Source organism: Dendropsophus ebraccatus, chromosome 1 (genome assembly GCF_027789765.1).
Source record: "Dendropsophus ebraccatus isolate aDenEbr1 chromosome 1, aDenEbr1.pat, whole genome shotgun sequence".
In the NCBI taxonomy this organism is placed as follows: domain Eukaryota; kingdom Metazoa; phylum Chordata; class Amphibia; order Anura; family Hylidae; genus Dendropsophus; species Dendropsophus ebraccatus.
In genome coordinates, this window is record NC_091454.1 from 7,885,297 (window position 1) to 7,911,479 (window position 26,183).

The 26,183-nt window shown below is 43.3% G+C and overlaps 1 protein-coding gene across 1 annotated transcript in view; it reads left to right on the forward strand.

Moving 5' to 3' along the window:
• The window catches only part of SYT10 (synaptotagmin 10), a 37,854-nt gene extending 15,479 nt beyond the window's left edge, over positions 1 to 22,375 (forward strand). The window contains exons 3-8 of the mRNA XM_069951846.1: positions 5,238 to 5,802; positions 17,030 to 17,150; positions 19,529 to 19,700; positions 19,870 to 19,999; positions 21,429 to 21,590; positions 22,256 to 22,375. Of these exons, the coding sequence (XP_069807947.1) occupies positions 5,238 to 5,802; positions 17,030 to 17,150; positions 19,529 to 19,700; positions 19,870 to 19,999; positions 21,429 to 21,500 (1,060 nt within the window). The 3' untranslated portion in view covers positions 21,501 to 21,590; positions 22,256 to 22,375. The remainder of the gene's footprint in view (positions 1 to 5,237; positions 5,803 to 17,029; positions 17,151 to 19,528; positions 19,701 to 19,869; positions 20,000 to 21,428; positions 21,591 to 22,255) is intronic.
• Positions 22,376 to 26,183: the final 3,808 nt, after the last annotated feature.

Here is a 26,183-nt window from a genome sequence, read left to right on the forward strand (position 1 = left end):
CAACCCCGTAACATATCTATCAGTTTCAACATCCTTACTTCTTTCAGATAGCTAGAATGTGAATGTCTCCCTGAATGAATTGGATCCTATGACAACTCTTCCTGTCTGCACTGGCAGCTACCTGCTTTCTAGGGGACCTGAAATCTGAATCCACTGTCTATATCAGTACTTATATCCCAACTTATATCAGCTATTAGTGTGTGTTTTTTTAATCTGGTCAGGTTTTTTGACCCATCCAATGCCCCTATGACAACAATTCTCGTCTTCTACAGTAATAGTTCAGCTTTAAATACACAACCACTCTACATTAACACCTTCATTCACATTATATAATTCAGCTGGTAAGTATTTGGTTATTACTGTGGTTGGTAGTTTTCATCCATGCAGTGTCCCTATGATAACACTTACTGTCTCGTTTTCTGACAGTTTAGTTTTGTCATGGCAACCTTGAATCATGTACCTCCATCCTTACTACTTTCAGCTAACTAGTTTTTGGACATGATACTAGATGATACTAGACGGGGATTTGGATCCATGCCTTATCCCTATGACAAAACTTCCTGTCTTCTTCTTTGGCAGTTCAGCGCTGTCATGAGGGTCTTAAATGTGAAACCACAGTCTACATCAGTACCTACACCCTTACTACTTCCATCTCTCATATGGACTGGATATCGACTCAGACCCATACAGTGTCCCTATGCAGGGCAGTATTTACCACTAGTTACCTGTGGTCCGGTGGCAGCACCAGGGAGCAGGGGGAAGGAAATAACTTTTTTTATTTTTTCTAGTCTCCCACCTCCCATTCAGACTTGCCAGTAAATCTGGTGTCTTTCGAGGGGGGGTATGGTGGTATTGGTCAGGTCTAGTGTGGCGGTGTTATCCAGTCACAGTGTGGCAGTATTGGTCTGTTATGGCGGTGTTATCCAGTCACAGTATGGCGGTATTGGTCAGGTCTGGTATGGTGGTGTTATCCAGTCACGGGATGGTTGTGTTATCCAGTCATAGTATGGCGGTATTGGTCAGGTCTGGTATGGCGGTGTTATCCAGTCACAGTACAGTGGTATTGGTCAGGTCTGGTATGGCGGTGTTATCCAGTCACAGTATGGTGGTATTGGTCAGGTCTGATGTGGCTGGGTTATGCAGTCACAGTATGGCGGTATTGGTCAGGTCTGGTACAGTGGCTTTATCCAGTCAGTTTGGTGGTATCAGGTCTGGTATGGCGATGTTATACAGTCACAGTATGGCGGTATTGGTCAGGTTTGGTGTGGCACTGTTATCTAGTTACAGTATGCCAGTATTGGTCTGTTATGGTGGTTTTATCCAGTCACAGTGTGGCGGTATTGATCAGGTCTACTATGGGTGTTATCCAGTCACAGTATGGCGGTATTGGTCAGGTCTGGTATGGCGGTGTTATCCAGTCACAGTATGGCGGTATTGGTCAGGTCTGGTATGGCGGTGTTATCCAGTCATAGTATGGCGGTATTGGTCAGGTCTAATGTGGCTGGGTTATCCAGTCATAGTATGGGTCAGGTCTTGTATGGCAGTGTTATCCAGTCACAGTGTGGTAGTATTGTTCACGTCTAGTGTAGCGGTGGTAAATGTGACAACTGGAGCTATTACCTACCAATCTACCATTCCTGATGCTAATTGGTGAGTGAAGATGGAGGTAGGGCAGCAGCAGCTGGTAATACGGCCCTGTGCCTTCTGCTCCAGTAGTTTAGCATTTTCATGGGGACTTGCAATCCAAAACCATTACATGGATACCTATACCCCACCTCATTTTAGCTAGCTAGTATGCTGTTAGTCGTTTTGATCCATTTACTGTCCCTATGATAACTCTTCCTGTCTTCTCTGTTAAGTGTCGTCACAGGGACCCTGAAACACTGTCTAACTCACTATCTACATTCTGATGTCTTTAAGCAAGCTAGCATATGAATTATAATGGTTTTATACCCTGTCCCTATGACAACCCTTCCTGTCTTTCCAGTGATAACTCTGTAAGACCAGCATTACTACCCTTAATTGTATCACCCAGCTTTATGAGACATCCGAATGGTGATTCCGATGAATCTGATAAGGATAGCGAAGTGTAACGCATATCCCCCGGGCTTGTTATGGTCTTCCATGTGTTTCTCGGCCTTGTTAGCCGTGTATGAGGGGCCCCGCTGGGGGTTGTAGTAGAGCCTTCGCCTTTTAATCACCTCACTTGAGACGTCCTTTCGTTCTCATCAGGTTTGGAGTGCTCTTATTGTCCGCCGTGTTTCTCCCCGCACATGTTGTGCTGTTATTTGCATCTCTGTATTTACTGCGTCGTGCCGCCACTGCGGCCGCCGCTATTCTCTGTAATTGGAACACGATGTATCTCTCCTGCCCCGTCTTCTAATTAGAATGAATGGGTCACGGGCATGTAAAACAGAAAAAAAAAATAATCACAGAATTACTCGTCGGTCTCAATAACGCCGCCATCGTCGGCACGGAAACGCAAGAATTTATTACAAGGGCAGCAGCTGAAGTATGTGACTCACCAGTAGTACGAGGTCTGTAGGCCGGCAGGATATTTATAGTCTCCATGGGCTTAGCGTGGGATTGGCGCCGTAATTGGCCGCACGGTATTCCCTTACATTGGCTGTGTCATGTTTTTGTAGTCACAGGGCTTCTGACAACCACATCATGGCCGCCATGTAATGTCATGTGGTGGCCAAGAGTCAAAGTGGATATTTTATGTTAGTAAAATGGTGCATTCCCATCCTTACTTTCTGTTATAGCTGCCCAATATGTCTATTGTGAATTTGGGGGGATATAAATAAAGTTTATTGAAACAACACTTTTACAGACAACATGGCAGCCGTTCAGAATGATGGGCTTCGTCTATGAGTCATTAGAATTATTTTCTATTTGAAGATAATTGGATAGAACATAGACCCTCCCCTAAGCTTTTAAAGCCCCGCCCTAATATAGATTATATATAACATAGTCCCGCCCCTGAGATACAGAAGCCCCACCCTAGCATATGCATGTGGCCAGAAGCAGAGCTGAAATAGGGTATCTCCTGCCGAAGCACACCTTTTAGTTATTGCAGAATTTTGCATGAGTTCTTATTCTTTTGTATCTCAAAACAGTGAAAAGGAGCAAGGTCCCGCCCCTGAGGTGCTGAAGCTCCACCTAGCTTATATATGTCCTGGATTTAATGTATTTAGGGGTGATATTAGCATAAAGGGTATAGTGCCACAACTTGGCCTTTCGCTATGGCAAAATTTGGAATTTATTTAAATTCTTTCCTATTCAAGAGCAGGAACATAGCCCCGCCCATGAGCTATGGAGGGCCCCATCCTACATTATACATACAGCCAGCAGCACGGCTGATATTCCCTGTTACAACTCACCCTTCCTTTATCCTACAATTTAGGATTCACTCTTTCCTATTCCAAAACAATAGAAATAGGCCCACCCCTGAGTTACTGAAGCCCAACCCTAGCTTAATGATGTGGTTTATGAGAATTATACAGGGATGACACTAGCATGAGCAGCATTGTGAAACAGAAAAAGTTATATCCTTTGTTATGGAACTTCCTTTATTGCTGTAGGAAAATTTTGATAATTCCAACGCTTTCCTGTTCATAGACACATAACCCCGCCCCCGAGGTACAGAAGCCCAACTCACACTTATACATGTGGTGTATAAGCTTAAAAGGCATTGTAGGAAAGAAAATACTTCTCATTTTAATGCTAATTAATTGTGTCTTGACCCATCTGGGTAGCAGGGCGGACTCTTTAGGCACTGGGGCCCCTGAGCATATGTGTCTGCCTATGCTGAGTAGGTCTACAGCTCACTTCTCTATTCCATCTGTATAGGGGTAGAGTAGTTTTATTGCCTTTGCCCTTAAAGTGACATGATGCCCTTTACTTTCCATAATCCTACGTGTTTCATGCTCTGATTTTCCATAATAACTACATAATACCAACCAATACATCATGCTGGCTGAAACCCCGCTATAAAAAGAGCAAAAAGAGATAAATAATCTGTGTATTCTTATTGAGGATCTGTCGAGCGAGGGGAAGGACATGACTGCGATTACGCGGGGTAGCGGGCGATTGGTGACACACATGAAATGTTTATGAAAACTAATTACAGAGGAACACGGAAAGTTCAGACACCTGAGAACAATGACGGGAGGTAATTTACGACACGGATAAGCAATTTCCTTATGCTAATTTGATAGACAAAAGAACAAAATTAATTGGATGTGGAAGGATGTATCACTACAGAACGGGGGGGGGGGGGGGGGGCGGGGGTCTCTGCTCGTCTCTATGGCGCTGGCCTCATACTGTCTGAGCTCACCAGTACAATGGAAGATGGGATGTTCTTTTAGTTATTGAGCTCCAGGTTCATCGGTGGTAACTGGGACGAGTGATGTCAAGTCATGTGATGTCAACTCAGAAAGTTATTCGGTGCCGAAAATTTGAGAACCATTTTTTTTTTTTATCTGCATAGGTCAAAAATTTGATGAATATATTTTTTTATGTGGCTGAAAATTTAGTGGGAGGAGCAAGGGATCCAGCAGCACATTAGTATTTCAAGAGAGGCATGTTCTGCGAGAGGGGTCACTAACCAAGATTTACATAACAGAAGGAGCCGGGTTTCAAGCAGGGCTGAATATTTCAGGAAAGGAGTGTTCTGCTCTTTGGGGGCGGGGTCATAGAATGAAAATTATTTAGTGGGAGGAGCAAGGGATCCAGCAGCACAGAGTATTTCAAGAGAGGAGGGGTTTGACCTTGTGAAAGGGATCACTAGCCTAAATTTACATAAGGAGCAGGGTTCCCAGCAGCACAGAATATTTCAGGTAAGGAGTCTTCCGCTCTTTGGGGGCAGGGTCATAGACTAAAAGTTATTTAGTAAGAACAACAGGGTATCCAGCAGCACAGAGTATTTAAAGATAGGGGAGGGTCATCGACTGAGAATGGAAGGAGCAATGTGTCCAACAGCATAGAGTATCTTAGGGTGGAAGGGGGTGGGGGGCTCACGATCTGAAAGCTCCATAGTGGGATGAGTGTTACCAGCAGCACAGAATATTTCAGGAAAAGTGTGAGATCAATAAGAAGTAGGGGTGAGTGCTGGAAGTACCAGGACAGGGATCATACTCAGTAATTTTTATAGGGTGGAGAGATGCTGCAAACAGTTGTAAAATTCCTTGTTCTAGATTTAGAATTTTTTTTTTAAAATATTCTTTTTGCTGCAGGCACAATTCCTTCAGGAGACATTTACCGAGGCAGATGCAAGTGTCCAGCGTAGACTTCAGCATGGGCATAGAGCCGCTGCAGAGAGGAGAGACCACCACCAGCATCGGCAGGATCAAGCCCGAATTATACAAGCAGAAATCCGTAGACTCCGAAGACAATAGGAAGGAAGACGCCAAGACGTGCGGGAAGCTCAACTTTGCCCTTCAGTACGACTACGAGAACGAACTGCTGGTTGTCAAGATTCTGAAAGCTCTGGATCTGCCGGCTAAAGACTTGTGTGGGACCTCCGATCCCTACGTCAAGATCTATCTCCTCCCGGACAGGAAGAAGAAGTTCCAGACCCGGGTGCACAGGAAGACTCTTAACCCTGCGTTTGATGAGACCTTCCAGTTCCCGGTGGCTTATGACCAGCTCAGCAATAGGAAACTGCATTTTAGTGTGTACGACTTTGACCGCTTCTCCAGACACGACATGATCGGGGAAGTTATCCTGGATAATTTGTTTGAGGTCTCGGATCTCTCCAGAGAAGCCACAGTATGGAAGGACATCTACTGTGCCACCACGGTGAGTGACTTCCGTACGTTCTCACACTCTTTAGCGCTGTCTCCGTTTTAGCTTCTTCTAGGGAAGCTGGGTGTCAATCACTATGAAAGCTTCATCGATAACAAATGGAAGTTTTCTTAGTATTTTATAGATATAATCCTCGAAATCATATCCCATTGCGATCGGAGCAATGTTCATCACCCACCCATGCCTCTTTGGGGTCTGTACAATGGCAGACAACACTAACAGACTGGGAGTGGTAAGAGGAGGGATAACATGAAGATCATTTTGTGTATCCCTTTTCCCAGAAGAGTCATTGGAGAGGGGCAAAGAGGATGGTAACCTGCCATGATTGGTAAGAGGGGTGATGGCATGAAGAAATGTCCAGTTTTGCTCTTCTTTTTGGGAAAGAGATGCCCGTAGTAGGCTGGGATTGGTAGGAGGAGTGATGACAAGAAGACAAGCCCCTGTTACGTTCCCTGGGTGACTGGAGTAACAGGATGTGATGGATAGCATGAGGACAAATTCACTTATTTGCTCCCCAAGTCGGTGGAGGCCGTATAGTGGATAACTAGTGTTGAGCGGAGAGGCCAAACTGTTTAGGTTCGTCAACGTTCTCTGAACCCAAATGTTTGGCATGAGCGGCGAGGAGTCAAATGCCGAGCATTTGGGTTCAGAGAATGTTGCCGAACCCGAACAGTTCAGCGTCTCTGCTCAACACTAGTGATAACAACAGAATAGCTTATAGGGGTATCCCTTCCCCCCAAGAGCTTAAGAAATGAAATGGCCCAAAACCTAGCTGGTCTTATTTTGAGCAGTCTCCCGTCTTTCTAGCTGCCACCGTTCCTGAGTGCTGTGCGAGTGCTGGGGGGGTTCACACTGTGGGGAGTTGCCAGGTGAGTGCCGGGGCCGTGGGAGTGGGGGGGATTGCCATTGGAATTCCGGGGGGCGTGCTTTACACTGTGGGGGTGCCACGGGTGGGGGGTTGATATGGTTTAACTTTGCAGTGCGGGGGGTTGCCGGATGAGGCCGGCGGGGGGGAGGTGGGTGTTACAGAGCGGGGGTGCCATAGGTGAATGTGGGGGGGTGGATGATGGAGCTGCGGGTGTTTTACCGGGGGGGGGGGGCAGTATGGGTGAGCATGGTGGAGGGGGGGAGCTCTGAAGCGGGGGTTCACACAGTGTAGGTGACCTGGCGGGGGTGCTGCTGTCGGAGAGGGAGACAGTGATCAGCGCCAGCTGTCACTGTCTCAGTGTCCTCCCTGACTTCAGTGGACTGGGTTAGAAGCGCTAAGGAAGATGCCGACTCGGAGGGTGCGGGCCAGGAGCAGGGAGCGTGACTGGTTGGAATGAGATTTCATGATTCTATGCGTTCAGTGGAGTGAATGCATCTAGATAACAGCAAAACTGTGCAGAATCTATAATAAATTGATATTAGAAAGATGGAAAGCTTCAGTGGGCAACGTATTAATGCAAAAAAGATTTTGGGGAGAATACCCCTTTAATACCTTTCCCCGGGTCACAGGAGGGTGTACGGGGGCAGATATTATAGTAACAGACTATGACTGATAAGAGGGTGATAATATGAAGAAAAGCTGACTTATGCCCCTCTTCAGGTCACTGTACGCTGTACAGGGGGTTAGATTACCGTAACCGGCGGTGAATGGTTAGAGGGGTGGGATAACATGAAGAAATGTGCCCGTATCCCTTTCCCTGGTTCACTGGGTCCAGGGGGTGAGATGACCATAGCGGGCTGTGACTAAGAGGGGTGAGAACAAGAGAAGACATGGCGGTATTTGGCTATGTTCACACTGAGGAGATGGCGAGGAAAGTTTTCTGCTTGAAATTTCCTCTTTAGCCCTTGCAGAAATGGCGCAGAATTCGAGCAGAAATGCAAGCCAAAGCACATATTCAAAGCCCCAATGACTTCTATGGGATTTCTAGTGGAAAATTCAAGTGGACGTGTCGATTCTATGGGCAGAAAACAGATCCGCGAGGGAACATTCCGCACGTAAATTCTGCTGTGTGAACATACCTTGAGAAAAATCCCTGTGTCCTCTGCTCCCCTGTTTATTTTAAGCCATACTGGGAATAGGCCGTGAGTGGTGAAAAGGGGGGATATCATGAAGAAAAGTCCCCGTTTCCCATTGGAATCACTATTGGCTGTAGAGGGGAATAGATGACGGTAGCTCTGAAGAGCATGTCTCCCGGTCAGTCTTGGTGTCGGTCTTCACTGCTGTCCTGGCTTTCTATGGATGAACCAGTCGGAGACCATTGAATGTGAGGCCATTGATGGCGCCCGACATTTGGAGTAAGTTTTCCTGTCCCCCGGAGGGTCGGGGGATGGGGTGAGGGGGGTTGTTAGGACTTTATGTTTCTCTCATCTTATTACCTCAGCCATTACTACCTCTCATTCTATTCCCCGCTCGCTTGTTGTGGGATTTTTCCTGCTCAATACATTTCATTCTTGCCGACATTTGTACGGATTATTTGTGGTTTTATGTTGAGCCGTTTCTCGCTCCCCTGTGGATCCTGGAAATATAATATTGCCTTAAAGTAGCTTAAAAGAACAGCGGTGGCGGGAGAAATGGCTTATATCATAACAGAGCGCTATAAGATGGTGCTGCTTAAAGGGAACCTGACATCTCTTTCATGCTGCCTGAACTGCTTGTCATCAGGACAGTCCCTGGGCACTTCCAGTAGCCCCACTAGCTGTCAATCATGGCTGCCTCCAGCCACAAAAGAGACTGGCAGGGAGCTCTGCCACTCAGTGATCTGAACCGTAGCCTCCATGTAGACCACGTCTCACTGATGGGGGCCCGGGGCCCTCTGCCGCATGCGCCCCATAGCAGTTGCATGGTCTGCCTCCATTGTAGCTACACCAATGCCCTCTACATGTGCATTCTCAGCTCAGATGAGTTTGCATGTATATGGGAGGGGGAGTGGGGAGAAGACCGCTGACAGACTCCTCTCTTCCCAGAGAATAAAAATTGAAATCTATAATTTCCTGACATCTGTCAAAAGTGAGTCAGGAACCTCCATACACATTGATAGGTGCCACAGGTACCTGGCAATACAGTAAATTAATATAGCTGATCTTCTTGGGGGTAGGACAACATTAATGAGAGGTGTGGAACTTCTGAGATTGCCTGCTACCTACGTAGAACGACCTAAAGAGACTGTCTCCTGTGCTAGACACACTGAAGCACTGAGAATATCAGAGGCACCTGGCCCTTTAAGAGCAAAGAATAAAGCCTGTGTCTGTTACGTGTGACTTCGCCTCATTAGTGATGATGGATGGGACTGTGTTTTCCCCTTCGAGGAATAATGACCCTTCACTGTCACCTTTCTAATTGCGCATTACAACGCGAGGCGCTGACAACACAAGGAAATGACCGTCGATTCTCGGCTTCGTCTTCAAAATTAATAATTACTGTACAACAAGTCCCAGAAGACAAGAGTGGGCTGTCACCGGGGCCCTTTAATAAGACAACTACCTATAGACCATAGAGAGGATATTAACGCCTGAGGTAGACTGCAGCTCCAGGACATCCTCTTCATGGGACTGTCGCAGTCTGGATATGTGTGATGTCATTTATGTGCAACGAAAAATTGTGCTTGGTTTCTGCTGTAGACCATTTCTTATACACTCAGGTTTGTCTATGATAAGGTAATCCCGGGAAAGGGGGGGGGGGGGAGAGGGGTAGTACATGTGTCACCTAAACAGCATTGACCCTTCAAGGATGTATGAAGGTGTCCTGTGGTCAGCTGTAGATCCTTTAAGTTCAGTTGTGGGGTGGGGCCTCCATTTGTTGGACCTTCCGTGGGATCCACGTTCCTGTTACCAGTCACTAGTTGTCCTTCCTTGGGCCCCATGACCCTGTCCCTAGTCACCAGTTGTCCTTCCTTGGACTCCATGATCCTGTTCCTGATCACCAGTTGTCCTTCATTGGGCCCCAAGATTTTGTACCTGGTCATCAGTTGTCCTTAATTAGGCCCCATGACCTTGGTCACCTAGTTGTTCTTCCTTGGCCTCCATGACCCTGTCCCTGGTCGCTAATTGTCCTTCCCTTCTCTCCATAGTCCTGTTCATGGTCACCAGTTGTTCTTCCTTGGGCCCCATGATTCTGTCCCTAGTCACCAGTTGTCCTTCATTGGGCCCCATGATTCTGTCCCTGGTCACTAATTTTCCTTCCTTGAGCCACATGCCCCTGGTCAATAGCTGTTTTTCCTTTGGCCCCATGACTCTGTACTTGTTCACCAGTTTTCCTTCCTTGAGCCCCATGTCCCATGTCACAAGTTGTTGTTCTTCCTTGGGCCTCATAATTCTGTCCCTGGTCACCAATTATGCTACTCTGAGCCCCATGACCCTTTCCTTGACTAGTTCTCTGTCCTTGAACCCCCTGTCCCCAGTTGTCCTTCCTTGTACCCCGGGACCCTGTTCACCAGTTGTCCTACCTTAAGCCCCATGCTCTTTGTCACTGGTTGTCCTTCTTTGAGCCCCATGTCCCTGGTTACTAGTTGTTGATCCTTGGGCCCCATGATCTTTTCCCTGGTCACCAGTTGTCTGTCCGTGGGCCCCATGGCCCTGTCCCTGTTCACCAGTTGTCCCTCCTTGAGCCCTATGTCCCTTGTCACCGGTTGTCCTTCCTTGAGCGCCATGTCTCTGGTCACTAGTTGTTCTTCCTTGGGCCCCATGACCCTCTCCCTGGTGACTAGATGTCCGTCCTTGGGATACTTTCAGTAAGTACTAACCACAAAAGTTTTCAAGATGCACTCAGATCCCTAAACTTCACATTTCTTACTGCTCAGATCCTTATGGGCGGCCATTTTTCCCGCTTCCAACAAATCAACTTCTAGAAGTGAATTTTGCCCCCTAATATATCCCGCTCCCTGACAGACGCCATTGTCATGAGATTTATTTCTATTCTCCTTCTGTACTTCAGCCCAGTAGATGTTGGCCGGACGATAGATTTAATATGATTTGCGGCAGAAATTTTTGATGTATTTTGGCTTTGTGCGTCATTTCGTTCCAGTCCACTGGAGGGAGGGATAAATTCCGGGAGGAAATCCTGTGATTTCCATACAAATCTACTGAGATTGAATTAGAACGGCGACCATATGTTTCTCTGAAGACTCCTTCGCTTGGTGTTTGCCGATAGAATGCGCCCAGGCTTCTCTATTTTCAAGCTGATTAGGAAATTATAAATGTTCCAGGAGGCGCCAAGTCGACAGCTGTCACCGAGTTGTGCGCTTTGCCTTTTCTTTACGTGCTCTGTATGTGAAGGGTTTCTCGGAGAAGTAACTGGAGTTTAAAGGAGACTCCTGGTCTCCCGGCAGTTGGGCTCTAGATGCCCCTGCAGGTTCCAAAAATTTCATTTCTATTGATAAGAATCGCTATAAACCACAGATCTACAAATTTTAGAGATCTGCCCCTATGTGATCACGCTGACCGTAAGGCCCTATTACAATCAGGATTTCAAATGCCATTTATTTACCCCCAGGAACGAACATGTTATAATATATGGGCCATTGTGTCTACACGAGGGACCAAAAAAAAGTTACATTGTTTCCCAGGATAGGGGTAACTAACTGATCCAAGGGGTCCAACCACTAAGAGAACAGAGGCCCCTTGTCCCCTTATGAAGGGAGCACCATCAGGCTCGGTCACCACTGTCTATGGGACTTCTGAACATAAAGAGTAAATGGACCGGTGGGTGAGCATGTGCGATGCGGCACCATCCACTAGGGAAGGGATAGAGAACCTTCGGCCCTCCAGATTTTGCAAAACTACAATTCACCAAAGGCTGTCCAGGCGTGATGGGGATTGTAGTTTTGCTACAGCTGGAGGGGCTAAAGGTTCCCCATCCCTGCCCTCGGGAAACAGGGGGCCTCTGCTATTATTGTGGTTGAACCACCCATCAGCTAGTTACCCCTGTTCTGTGATTAGGGTAAAACTTTTTTAATCTTACTGGAGTTTTTTTAGGATTAGAAGAACATAGCTGCGGTCTTTCAAGAACAGCCCCACTTTAGTCCTCAGTTTGAGTGCGGTATCACAGCTGAGAATATGAATGGAGCTGAGGACCGATGTGGTGCAGTTTATTATAAAAAAAAAAATGTAATCCTAGATGGCCCCTTTTAAATAAAAAAAATTAATTCTCCTGTCGTTTAGTGTACACAGTTCTTATGGAGACCAATGTCGTAAATTACTAACAAACCCTGTACAGTCTGATCCTGCTGTCACATCCGCTCCCATCTGCCCCTCTTAAAGGGAGTGACTGCCGGATTTATGGGCGCACATAGGTCTGCAAGGAGCTGGGTACACAATACGGTGGGAGTTATTGTTAAGAAAAAAAAGTTGTGGAGGTGGAGCCTCCCTTTAAGCACTAGACAAGTTACACCGTGCCCTTTAATTAATGCCAGTCAGGGACGGCCAGAAGAGTTAGCTCCCTCTCTGTGTCTACAGCCGATCCTCGGTGATACAGATGCTCCTGATGCCAACGATATTCTCGACTGTGAGAGCTGTTAGGACTCCCGTCTTTGCCTCCCCCCTTCCCTGACTGGCACTTTAGGGACCTTTTAGTGGATGCACTTGCTTTAGCTTTGACTGGCCCATATGCCCACTCCTGTGCCAGCTTCCCTTTAAGATTCAGCTTAGGTTTGACCTCAGGGAGGAGAGCGGTACAATTACTGATACATAGGGGTCGGTGTAGCTTTATCCAGTTCTATCCGGCAGAATATTGAATTTCTGTGGCATCCAGGGAGCGATGAGTAGATGTTACAGAGCGGCAGCCCGGAGTCATCACAAACCTCCAGACATCCATCAAGTGAAATAAACCACATCTGCGCCCCCCCCCCCCCCCCCCCCCCCCCCCCCCCCCCCCCCCAAGGCCCGGCCCGCATCTTCTGTGCGGATCTGGCGGATTCTCCTGCTGTAATGTTCTCCGAGTCTTATTGCTAATATTGTTCGTTCTTCTGAAGTTCTGCTAATCTAGAATCTTCAGAATTGTGCTGACATGCTTTATTTTCTGGACTGTTAGAGTTCTTGGTGGGTGGAGATGGCCCCGCCCATGAGGAACACAGATTTGCCTCCCAATGGGAATAAGTAGGTCCCTGCTCTTACGAGGTATCAGGTGATTCTACAGATCCATTACTGTCTTGTATCAACCAGGGGGGAGAGGTGACTATAGGAAAGGAGACTACGATCTATTACTCTCTGGTATCAGCCATGTCAGGCTGGGGGGGGGGGGGGGGTGTGAGTGTAGGACAGGTATATACAATCTTTTACCCTCTGGTATCAGCCATGTCATGTTGGGGGGGGTGACTGTAGGACAGGTATATACAATCTTAGCCATGTCAGGCTGGGGGTGGGGTGAGGCGACTGTAGGACAGGTATATACAATCTATTACCCTCTGGTATCTGTCATGTTGGGGGGGGGGTGACTGTAGGACAGGTATATACAATCTATTACTCTCTGGTATCAGCCATGTCATGTTGGGGGCGAGGTGACTGTAGGACAGGTATATACAATCTTAGCCATGTCAGGCTGGGGGTGGGGTGAGGCGACTGTAGGACAGGTATATACAATCTATTACCCTCTGGTATCTGTCATGTTGGGGGGGGGGGGGGGGGTGACTGTAGGACAGGTATATACAATCTATTACTCTCTGGTATCAGCCATGTCATGTTGGGGGCGAGGTGACTGTAGGACCGGTATATACAATCTATCACTCTCTGGTATCAGCCATGTCATGTTGGGGGCGAGGTGACTGTAGGACAGGTATATACAATCTTTTACTCTCTGGTATCAGCCATGTCAGGCTGGGGGTGGGGAGAGGCGACTGTAGGACAGGTATATACAATCTATTACTCTCTGGTATCAGCCATGTCAGGCTGGGGGGGGGGGTCTGTAGGACAGGTATATGCAATCTATTACTCTCTGGTATCAGCCATGTCATGTTGGGGGGGAGGTGACTGTAGGACAGGTATATACAATCTATTACTCTCTGGTATCAGCCATGTCAGGCTGGGGGGGGGGGCTCTAGGACAGGTATATACAATCTATTTCTCTCTGGTATCACAGGTAAACACACGCTATTGTTCTCTGTTATCAGCCATTCCAAGCAAGGTAGATGCTGATAGTAGGTAAGATGGATGTAATGTGTTACTTCCTGGTAAGATGGTGAGTGATGTCTGACGGACTATATAGAAACTTTCTTACCCCACCCCCGCACTATTGTAAGGCTGATATTATAATTACAAGCCGGCTCCAGCCCATTCACCAGTCACATAAAGCCTCAGTATAGCGGGATCATTATCGTCCTCCATTCAGAGGATGCAACAAAGTAACAGGTGCAGCTGGATGTCTATCATGCCTGGTCCCCGGGGGAGCGTTCACAGAATGTCACCACCATTTGGTTTCTTCTTAGAAAGTCCATATTTATAACCTGCAGCCTCCGGGTCTCCGAGGTTCCCAGACAGAACATCATGGATCACTTGACTTTTCCTTTGACCTTAGGAAAGAAATCATAAACAACAAACCAGATAATAATCATGTTATACAGGGCCAGATAGTATATTATATTCCTGTATATAGGGGCAGTATTATAGTAGTTATATTCCTGTATATAGGAGCAGTATTATAGTAGTTATATTCCTGTATATCTGAGCAGTATTATAGTAGTTATATTCCTGTATATAGGAGCAGTATTATAGTAGTTATATTCCTGTATATAGGGGCAGTATTATAGTAGTTATATTCCTGTATATAGGGGGCAGTATTATAGTAGTTATATTCCTGTATATAGGGGGCAGTATTATAGTAGTTATATTCCTGTATATAGGAGCAGTATTATAGTAGTTATATTCCTGTATATAGGAGCAGTATTATAGTAGTTATATTCCTGTATATAGGAGCAGTATTATAGTAGTTATATTCCTGTATATAGGAGCAGGATTATAGTAGTTATATTCCTGTATATAGGAGGAGCAGTATTATAGTTATATTATTGTATATAGGGAGCAGTATTATAGTAGTTATATTCTTATATATAGGGGCAGTATTATAGTAGTTATATCCCTGTATATAGGAGCAGTATTATAGTAGTATATTCCTGTATATAGAAGCAGTATTATAGCAGTTATATTCCTGTATATAGGAGCAGTATTATAGTAGTTATATTACTGTATATAGGGGGCAGTATTATAGTAGTTATATTCCTGTATATAGGAGCAGTATTATAGTAGTTATATTCCTGTATATAGGAGCAGTATTATAGTAGTTATATTCCTGTGTATATAGGAGCAGTATTATAGTAGTTATATTCCTGTGTATATAGGAGCAGTATTATAGTAGTTATATTCCTGTATATAGGAGCAGTATTATAGTAATATATCCCTGTATATAGGGGCAGTATTATAGTAGTTATATTCCTGTATATAGGGAGCAGTATTATAGTAGTTATATTCTTGTACATAGGGGCAGTATTATAGTAGTTATATTGTACAAACCTTTATAGATTCTGATATTTCCTGACAATGGTGATACATTATAAATTTCATTCTGTATATTACCTAGGATTGTCAGGAGATTCACTGTCATTACCTTTGATGGCAGAATTTGTTGCAGGATGACAGCAGTGAGTGATGTTTTCTGGAATCTTCTACTCTGACAGTTGACGTCTCTCTTGACTCTTGAGCTTCTCGGTGGTTTCTATATAAGGTATATTTTAGAGCTGATACTATATTTTGCAGGGTTATTAATTAGAATTACTTAGCGGAGGTTGGTGACGGCTCTGACAGAAGACGGTGACTTGCTGATTGCTCTAGAATCTCTGAAGACTTCTTTAGGATCCCGCCAGTGGCAAAGTAAAGGCAGGACTACGCGGAAATAGAAAATTGTGAATTTTCTTTTATTCCCCATGGGGGTTTCTGAGGAGCAAATTGCAAAAATAACTGTGGCTGTAAGGCCTGGGCTAGACGACGTCTACAGCCACCTCCACAGAAATGAATTATTCTTTAAGAGATTGTTATAGATTTGTATAAAAAGATTAGATTTTTTTTTTCCCATAACAGCGCCACTTTTGCCCTGGTGGTAGTGTGTGGTATTGCCGCTTAACCTCCTCTCTTAAATATTGTAATACCAGACCTGGCCATAGATAAATGTAGGACTTTTTTTTTTGGGGGGGGGAGTGTTAAGTAGATTCTTTATTATTATTATAATAATAATAATAATTATTATTATTATTATTATTATTATTATTATTATTATTATTATTATTATTATTATTATTATTATTATTATTATTATTATTATTATTATTATTATTATTTATACACCTTCGGAGCCATGTTGAGTTTCTAGGGGTTTTCAAGATTGAATCCAATAAATCCTTCTCTATTTAAATAATACGCATGTTATTTTATGTTTTAATATTTTCTAATCAGTTTTCCAATAGTTTTTAAAATTTATTTTTTCTTTGGCTTTTATTTTATTATATCAAACTTAACTTTTCTCAAATGTAATTTTCTTTAATTAATTATCCATTCTTTTCTTGATTTATTTTTTTTAACTTAAGCTTTTTTTTATTCTAGATTTATTTTTTATTTTTTTACTTATTTTCTCTTTATTTGACAGCTCTTGACATAGAAATGGCTGGATGTGTTGACCTAGTGTTATCGTTCATGGCCAGATCTTGTAAACTTTCAGTAATGAGAATTTTCCTTCAGTATTTAGGTGGGATGCCGTTTCCCTGTACACCTGTATCCTAGTAAACGGTCTATATATAGGCACAATATCTGCAGGGTATTAACCTGGATGACCATAAATCACCATTTAATCAGATGGAATTACCCGCTCTCTGTGCGCGCTGGTAGGTGTTTCCCTGATTAATGGATGGGCTGATTGCTTCTGTCAGCTGATTGGATGGCGGAGGAGCCGCTGATTAGCATACAGCTTCATTTCATCTCTGTACCGGTGGGAATTCTATCAAATTAGCGAATTATCTGTTTGTTTAACAAGGAGAGAATTTAACTAACACAACTCTGGTTAAAGGGGTAACAGGGATTATTCCAGTTTCAAGGTTATCACAGAGGGGTGTAAAGGTTGGGACCCCCTTGTGTTATGCATGAGTATGACTGGGTATCATGTATGTTAGCATAGGAACATCCATGATTGTGATATGCGGTGGTCACCATCCCCTGCCGCCCACTGACTGTTTTTGTTGTTTTTTTTTTTGTTTTTTTTTAGGAAAGTGTTGACCTTGGGGAGATCATGTATTCTCTCTGTTATCTACCCACTGCTGGCAGGATGACGCTTACAGTTATCAAGTGTCGCAACCTAAAGGCGATGGACATCACAGGATCCTCTGGTACGTCACCTGCCAAAATGGCCGACCGGAAGAAGAAGATGATGATGAGATCTGTTGTTAATGTCTGTGCAGGTTGTGGCAGAATCCAGACTAATGTCTCATCATTTCCTCATGTCCCGTCTGCTCCACTTTCCTTTCTTTTTCCTTGTTCAGTTTCTTTTTTTCTTTCAACAATGCCCTCTCTTCCCCATTCCCTTTCCATCTCCCAGACCTCTGTAACCCTTATTATTCGGTTTCCTCTCTTTTTTTTTTTTTTAATGCTTATTTTTATGCTTGCTTTCCATTTTCCTTTCTTTCACTACTTCATTCCTTTTTCTTATTTCCATCTTTGCACTTTTTATGATCCTTCCTTCCTTCCTTCCTTCCTTCCTTTTCCCTTCCTTCCTTCCTTCCTTCCTTCCTTCTTCCCTTATACCTAGGAGGTCTCTCTGGTTTATATTCTATGATATTATTTATATATATATATATATATATATATATATATATATATATATATATATATATATATATATATATTTATTAATATATATATATATATATGAGAAAGATTAGATTAGGGCTTGATTGTAAGATTTGGATCGCAACACTTCACCTTCTGGTAGTGGGTGGACTGCAGCTTTACAGCAGGATAGAGAAATCACTTTATGGCAGGTTATGGAATTTGACTGTTCAAGAGGCCGGCTGGTTATGGTGGTTAGGTGGACCAGCACTGGACACACAGTACACAAGCAGGAGAAGCAATAGTGCTGCGAGTGGCAGAGGCCAAATCTCAGAAAGGACAAGGTAATTGAATAAAAGGAAAACTTAAATCCGACATTTCTACTGAACACACGGCGGACAATAGGTCCCTGATTACATAATGTTCCTGCATCCAGTCACCATCCCAGCCGCCGAGAGGTGGGGGGGAAATGACTTGAATCATTCTGAAAGGCTCCAGTAAGTGACAGCAATTTCTGTAATCAATGAGATATGTAATTACCCAGATTCAGGATGAAGAGAAGACGCGAGAAACCATCTGCAATGTTAAATTAGCCACCAAGGATTATGTCTGCCTCCCGTCCACCGACATAAAAGAACCTTCTTCACTCAAATCCAGAACCTGTATATATCAAGTATCATTGGGCTCCAAGGCAGAAACTGGAATACGGCCCCTCTGTACTATGACAAGAATATAACTACTATAATACTGCTCCTATATACAGGAATATAACTACTATAATACTGCTACTATATACAGGAATATAACTACTATAATACTGCCTCCTATATACAAGAATATAACTACTATAATACTGCTCCTATATACAGGAATATAACTACTATAATACTGCCCCCTATATACAGGAATATAACTACTATAATACTGCCCCCTATATACAGGAATATAACTACTATAATACTGCCTCCTATATACAGGAATATAACTACTATAATACTGCTCCCTATATACAAGCATATAACTACTATAATACTGCCCCCTATATACAGGAATATAACTACTATAATACGGCCCCCTATATACAGAGATATAACTACTATAATACTGCTCCTATATACAAGAATATAACTACTATAATACTGCTCCTATATACAAGAATATAACTACGATAATACTGCCCCCTATATACAGGAATATAACTACTATAATACTGCCCCTATATACAGGAATATAACTACTATAATACTGCCCCCTATATACAAGAATATAACTAATATAATACCGCCCCTATATACTGGAATATAACTACTATAATACTGCTCCTATATACAGGAATATAACTACTATAATACTGCTCCTATATACAGGAATATAACTACTATAATACTGCTCCTATATACAGGAATATAACTACTATAATACTGCCCCTATATACAGGAATATAACTACTATAATACTGCTCCCTATATACAGGAACATAACTACTATAATACTGCTCCTATATACAAGAATATAACTACTATAATACTGCTCCTATATACAAGAATATAACTACTATAATACTGCTCCTATATACAGGGATATAACTACTATAATACTGCCCCCAATATACAGGAATATAACTACTATAATACTGCTCCTATATACAGGAATATAACTACTATAATACTGCTCCTATATACAGGAATATAACTACTATAATACTGCCTCCTATATACAGGAATATAACTACTATAATACTGCCCCCTATATACAGGAGTATAACTACTATAATACTGCTCCTATATACAGTTATCCTACTCTTGTGCGCACTGTCTGCATTACTACATTACTGGTATTCCTTGTATTTCAGATTAGGGATACATAGTGATGTATAGGAATATAACTACTATATTACTGCCTTGTCTATATTAGACTAACAGTCTTGCTGTCCTCTTAGATCCCTATGTGAAGGTGTCACTGATGTGTGAAGGTCGCCGACTGAAGAAACGCAAAACCACCACAAAAAAGAACACATTAAATCCGATCTACAATGAGGCCATCATATTCGACATCCCTCCGGAGAACATGGACCAAGTCAGCCTCTCCATAGCCGTCATGGATTACGATAGGTAATCACTTTCCCCGCCTTAAATGAAGGGATATTTCACTTTCATTTCTAGAGATCTCCTCTAATCCCTTGTTTTGTGCGTTCCTCTCGGAGGATTAGGTGGAGGAGGATCGATCTCCACTCTGTGGATTTTCATTACTACTTCTTGCTAACTGCGCTTTATCCCACAGGGTGGGACACAATGAAGTCATTGGAGTATGCAGAACTGGAGTGGATGCTGAGGGGCTTGGCAGAGACCACTGGAATGAGATGTTGGCATACCCAAGGAAACCAATTACCCATTGGCACGCGTTAGTCGAGGTAACAAGAATTCACATTTTCTTCCGTGACACATTAAAGCCATTTCATCCCTCCATAGAGATGGTGTAGCTCTGGTGTCATCTATGAATCTCAATAAAGTCGGAACACTCTGGTGTCACAATCTCTAGAGAACTTTCCCAGAATTTTTTGTCCTATTTGGAAACCAAAACCAGTTTGTGACTCTATGGAGCACCATGGGTAGGTATGCCAAAACTTGAACCAAAGAACCAATCACATGGCTTCTTGTATTTTCAAAATAGAATCTGGCATTTGACTGGTTGACATGGCCAATGGTCGGAACATCTGCTCATTCTAAAGAGTATATGAGGATCTTCTAGTCAGATTAGAATGGGAACTATCTGGTTAAAGGATTAGAAGAATGGGGGACCTTGGTTCCCAAATGAGTGGAGCTCACTATGAGACTGATGAAGATAGCCTGAATCCGAATTCGACCCGTCGAACAAAGATTTATACAGTACCTAAACTTTGCTAGTTCGCCATGACGAGCTTGCAAAGTGGAGACCAGTCTGGCCCCTAGGGAGGTTAAGTGGGGATGCCCGGCATCCCCAGTTAACCTCCTGGGGGCCAGACTGGTCTCTGTTGGGGGGGGGAAAGTATTATACTTACCCTCCTGGGCTGACATCGAGCTGTATCGGCTCCTGCAGTCTCTGCTTACCTAGTCAACGGCTACAGCAGTGTCCTGCCTTAGTCGCTGATTGGCTTAGTGGACATTGCAGGAACTGGTAAAGAGGAAAGATGTGAGCTTAGGAGGGTGAGTGTATTGCACCCCTCCCAACATAGAACAGTCTGGCTCCCAGGTGGTTAAAGGGGTAGTGTGGCGTTTTCGTTTTTCCACTTAATTAACACACATTACAAAGTTATATAACTTTGTAATGTGTGTTAAGTGGTCTGGCCCCGTTCTCCCTGGCCCTGATTGGCTGAGCTTGGTGGAAGCCATGTGATGCGCTCCAGCCAATAAAAAGGCTGCTGTTGCGCATGTGCACCAGCAGCCTTTTCTCTGCCATTCACTGCACCTGGACCCGGAAGCGAAGCGGCGGCCAATGATGGCGGGGACGCAGTCGGCGGGAAATTCGAACAGCGATTGTCACCAGTGGGATGGTAAGTATATTTAATGTGTGTCTGTGTTTGTTTTTTGCGTGGCCGCCACACTACCCCTTTAAGTGGGGATGCTATGCATCCCCACTTAACCCCCTGGGAGCCCGACTGTAAAGTTTGATTAGTTCAGAACCAATTCGGGTTGAACTAACAGTTTACCCTGACAATTTGCGAAGTGAACAAGCTAAATTTTTTTCAAAAGTTTGCTCATGCCTAGTTGTAATGTTGGGTGAAAGATTTTATTTACTTGTTTATTACATTTAGAAAAAATATTTCTGAATTAAAATTTTAAAAATATAATTTTCTTTTCTAGATGCCAGGCAGAGCAACCAGTTTTGACAGTCAAGGCTCTTGCTCTTCTCCTAAGCCTCCTTTGACACCTTAGAATGACTGTAACAAGGTCTTACACATCAACCGCTTGCCTAACACACACCCGACCGTGTCAAGGAGCCTGGTGTACAACAACCAATCACAAGTGAGTTTATTGTGCAACGTGACAACACTCATCTCTCCAGCAGGACAAACTCACAGTCCCAGGAGGCACAAGCAGAGGAAGGGGGTCTAGATCTGACGCCGGCACCAGAATCGTGGCGGCACTTTTGTCGTTCCTTGTGGTGGGTCTCCCTGAAATGTGTTGTACTTAACACAAACGCACTCAGGAGAAATATTTCTATGTCGTTTTATATATATATATATATATATATATATATATATATATATATATATATATATATATATATATATATATATCGATAGCTAAATGTCTGACCAAACGAGCAGATGCCTGCGAAAGAAGCGGTGCATCGTGGGTGTAGGGCTACGCCCGCTTTTACTACTCCTCCCACAATCCACGGGGCTTAACATCAAACCAGCAGTAGAACTTTGACCGCATTGAATGACAGTTCAGCCTTTAAGTAAAAAGTTGCTCCAAACCTTATGCAGAGTTTAAAAAAAAAATTGAGATGACGGCGTACAAAGCGCTAAATTATTCATATTGTCATTTACATCTTTTTGTAAATTTCCATTCATCGCTATAAGGGCTGGGCTCGGGGGAAAAGTTCCGCTTCAGTTTGTATTTGATGTTTCCAATTTTTTGTTTGTTTTTTTTGTTGGTTATAAAACTTGAATTTGTTTTCTCAGAGCCGGGGAAAAAAAATTGGATCGTACATTCAGGAGTTCACGAGAACGGTAGTTCTCGAGTCCCCAGTAGAAAAGGAGCGGTAGAATGCCCACATGTCCGCCGCCCTGATTGGCCGCCATGCTTCATGGGACTTTGCACCCACACAAATTGAGTATGAGTGCTGATTGTTAATAATATTAATTATTCTATCTTTTCCAATTCTACTTTTTATTGATTCTATAGGTCACTATGTTGTCTTGGGCAGGAAACCTCCTGTGCATGCATTAAATGCTTCCCCTTTGTAGTTGTATGTAATGGAAACCAATCCAGTAATGGTTTCTTCTAAACCCAGTTCTGTTCTTTTTTGTGTACTGTTCCCTGAAGTGCTTTGGTAGAACAAGCTGTATCATATTTATGGTGGTATTTCTCCTTAAAAATAGTCCATGTCCCAAAAAAAAAACTTTAAAGTTGGTACCAGCTTCCGCTTCAGCTGCCGCCACCAGTAGGTTGTGTAGCTCCTTATACTGGCCATGGGTAAGTCGCAGCAAGAGCGTTCTCGCTGCGGCTTATCTCTTTCCGAACAAAGGGGTCGGCCATGATATTTCCATCACAGCTGACCCCTCTCCATCAGTGGTTGATCGCGGGGGCCCCATACACCATAGACTGACAGCTGAAACCACCACAATTGGAAGGTTCGGTCAACATCAGTCTAAGGTCGATGGCCACCTTAACGCAATGTGGAGCCAAAAGCTCTTCGACTGTCAAGCAAAATACCGCGTTTTACTGTGTGTGCGCCATTAGGACACACTTATAGTTAAAGGGGCTGAGCAAGGCAGGGTGTTGATGCCGGCCCTGAATCTGTGCTCTATCTTTATATAGAGACTCTACCGATCACCTGCATCTCTGCATGTTTGTTTCCAGAATGCTGCAACCGTGTGGCATTGCAGCATGGCAATGTGGCATGGGGGCCGAAACTGGTGGCGTGGGGGCCGAAGGTTGTGCTTCCCTGCCATAGGTTAGCCAGTCTCACTGAAACTGGTGGGATCAACCTATTTTGATCTAATGTGTATGGCCAGCTCTAGATGCCGAAAATTAAGAAATCATTGTGTAAACATGGCTTAATGTATAAAATTTTTACTTCAAATTGAAATTTTTTTAAAGAATTTTAAAAGATTCTTGTGTGCCATATAACATTAAATCTGAATGAATAATTAATCCAACTTATTTCTTCTATACATTTTTTTTATGCCGAGCAGGTGCGCAGTGCCTTATGCCTTGACACTTTGTCTCCACTTTTTAGAATCAAAAAGCTAAAAAAAAAAAATTTTTTTTTTTTGCACATTTGGGATAGGTGTAGATTTGTTTACAGACACAAAAGCATCTTTTCCGTCGAAACAAACGATCTGTTCTCCATATGAATAAGATGCTATTTTTAGCAGTCGCCACTGACCTTATGATTTTCTGGCACCTTCAAGGGAGTACATTAGACCCATCGCCTATTATAACGTTGTTGAAAAAGCCAATTAACACGGGGGCTGTCTGTTGCTATGACACGGGCCATTCAGTGCCTGCATAGACGATCCGGCCTGTGCAACAGTTATTAGTACACAAAGAGCCGTCCCTGTGCTGTGCCGCAGAGAAAATTTTTTTATAGACAGAAAAAAAAAAAACCCTCTAAAGGGAGGTCGCTGTTTCTGTTTCCCTGCACGTCTGTAAGAGGAGCAGATCACATTTTTAACAAAACAAATAAAGCTCTGGTAGATTCAATTCTCCTGAAACAGGTGTTTTTGGCAATTTTGGGGTCAAATTGTTATAAGCCCCCATGGCCAAGAAGGAAAGTTCTTCAACCATCCATCAGTACCCGTAGGATAAGATGTGGCCCCCTTTAACAAACTGAACAATCCAAAGTTTTGGGGGTTGCAGTTGAGGTTCTTGTGGCCTTTGTGATGGTAAATAGTGTTTATTGAACTTGCCGAACCACTCGGGTTTGGCCACGTTCTCCAAACACGAATGCTCAGCATTTGACTCCTGGGGGGACATTTATTAAGTCTGGTATTTTCTGCGCCTGACTTAAAAATGTCCCGCAGCTCCGACGGTGCGGAGATTTATGTAGAGGCGGACTGCTTCTACATAAATCCCGTGCGCGCAGCAGGAAACCTACGTCAAGTTACAGCTGGAGTAGGTTTCCTGTTATTTTTTGGCAAGAGAATGATGAATTAAGCGGACCATGAGTCCGCGCCCCCCTCCCCGCCCACTCTATTCCACACCCCCTCCCTGCCCCCCATGCATATCGTTTGGAAAATGGCCTGATGCAAATTTATTCGCAAAACGGCCATTTGCAAATTTATTCGCATCGGGCCCATTTCTGACAAAAAAAATACGCATTTTAGCCTCGATTAATGTCCCCCCTGGTGTCTGGAGAAGTTGAATGGTGGCCTAGGAAGTCTTGGAAAACATGGATACAGCCATAGGCCAAAAGCTGTATCTATGTTTTCCAGGATACATGGATACAGTGTTTACCAGTAGTGTTGAGAAAACTTGCCAAACTGTTTGGGTTCAGCAATTTTCTCTAAACCGAAACGTTCATTTGACTCCCGGTGTTTGGTGAAGTTGGATGCTGGCCTAGGTAGTCCTGGAAAATATGGATATAGTCGAAGGCCATAAGCTGTATCCATGTTTTTCAAGATACATGGATACAGCGTTTACCAGTAGTGTTGAGAAAACTTGCCGAATTGTTTGGGTTCAGCAATGTTCCTCGAACTCAAATGCTCAGCATTTGACACCCGGTATTTGGAGAAGTTGGATGCCACGCTAGTCTTGGAAAACATGGCCTATGGCTGTATCAATGTTTTCTAGGACTCCTTAGCGTGGCATCCAACTTCTCCAGACATCAGTCAAATGCCGAACATTCAGGTCAGAGAATGTTGCCAAACCAGAACAGTTGGGCAAGTTTGCTTGACACTACTGGTACACTTTTTTTCTAATATGTGTAGCCAGTTAAGGGTATGTTCACACTTATTACGGTGTGGTATACAGCGTCAACCGAGGATAATGGAATGTATATCATAATGTGCCCCAAGTGTTTTTCAAGGTGCCGAGCATGAGATCCGGCATATTTCTAAACATGATTGACTGACTTGCTGATGTGTACCACAAAATTAGCTTAATGTCAACCCAGCCCAGAGGGGTTGTAATTCTCAAAATTCAGAGTGAAATGAGGAAATTTGCATCCCACCCAAGTCTGTTGCTTATTGTTGCTTTCAAAATTATTCAAATTTTGTACAAAATTAAAAATTTGGGCTGTAAAATTTCAAAATGTTAAGAAAATTGTTAGAATTTGAGTTTGGAGAACGGGACCCTTTTGATTCCCAAATTTTTTTTTTTAAGCATTTAATGTTTGCACAGTTAACGTCACCTGCTTGTGGGGGGAAAAAAAACAGTAGTCCAAAAGTTTAAATTCATTTTGGAGAAAAGAATTTAATCCAGCGATGCAAAAAAAACCCCAATTTTTTTGTTTCTTTTTATTTATTTTATTTATTTATTTTTTTGTACCCAAAACCATCAGTGGAGAAAGTAGCAATTGACATTTTTTTTTTTAACTTGATTCCTGCCTGTGACACTTTATTTGAATGTACTTCTATGGAGTTTGTGTGTAGCATCGTTGTGTGTTTTTGAACATCACAATACACTGTAGCAGCAATATCTCAAGACTGTTATAAATCAATTCCAGGTAGTATGGTTTGATAGTTACCAATACAAGTATTAACCTAAAATCAAAATAAGTATTTACTAAAGGGAATTTTATCAAGAATTTAAAAAAAAAGCACAATTTTTATTATATTTTTGCATTTTTCTGTATTTCTGAAGCTTATTATTATTAAAACAAGAGAATTTTACAAATTAAATTCTCAAACATAAAGGAATGTGATTTCTACTAATTTAAAATTA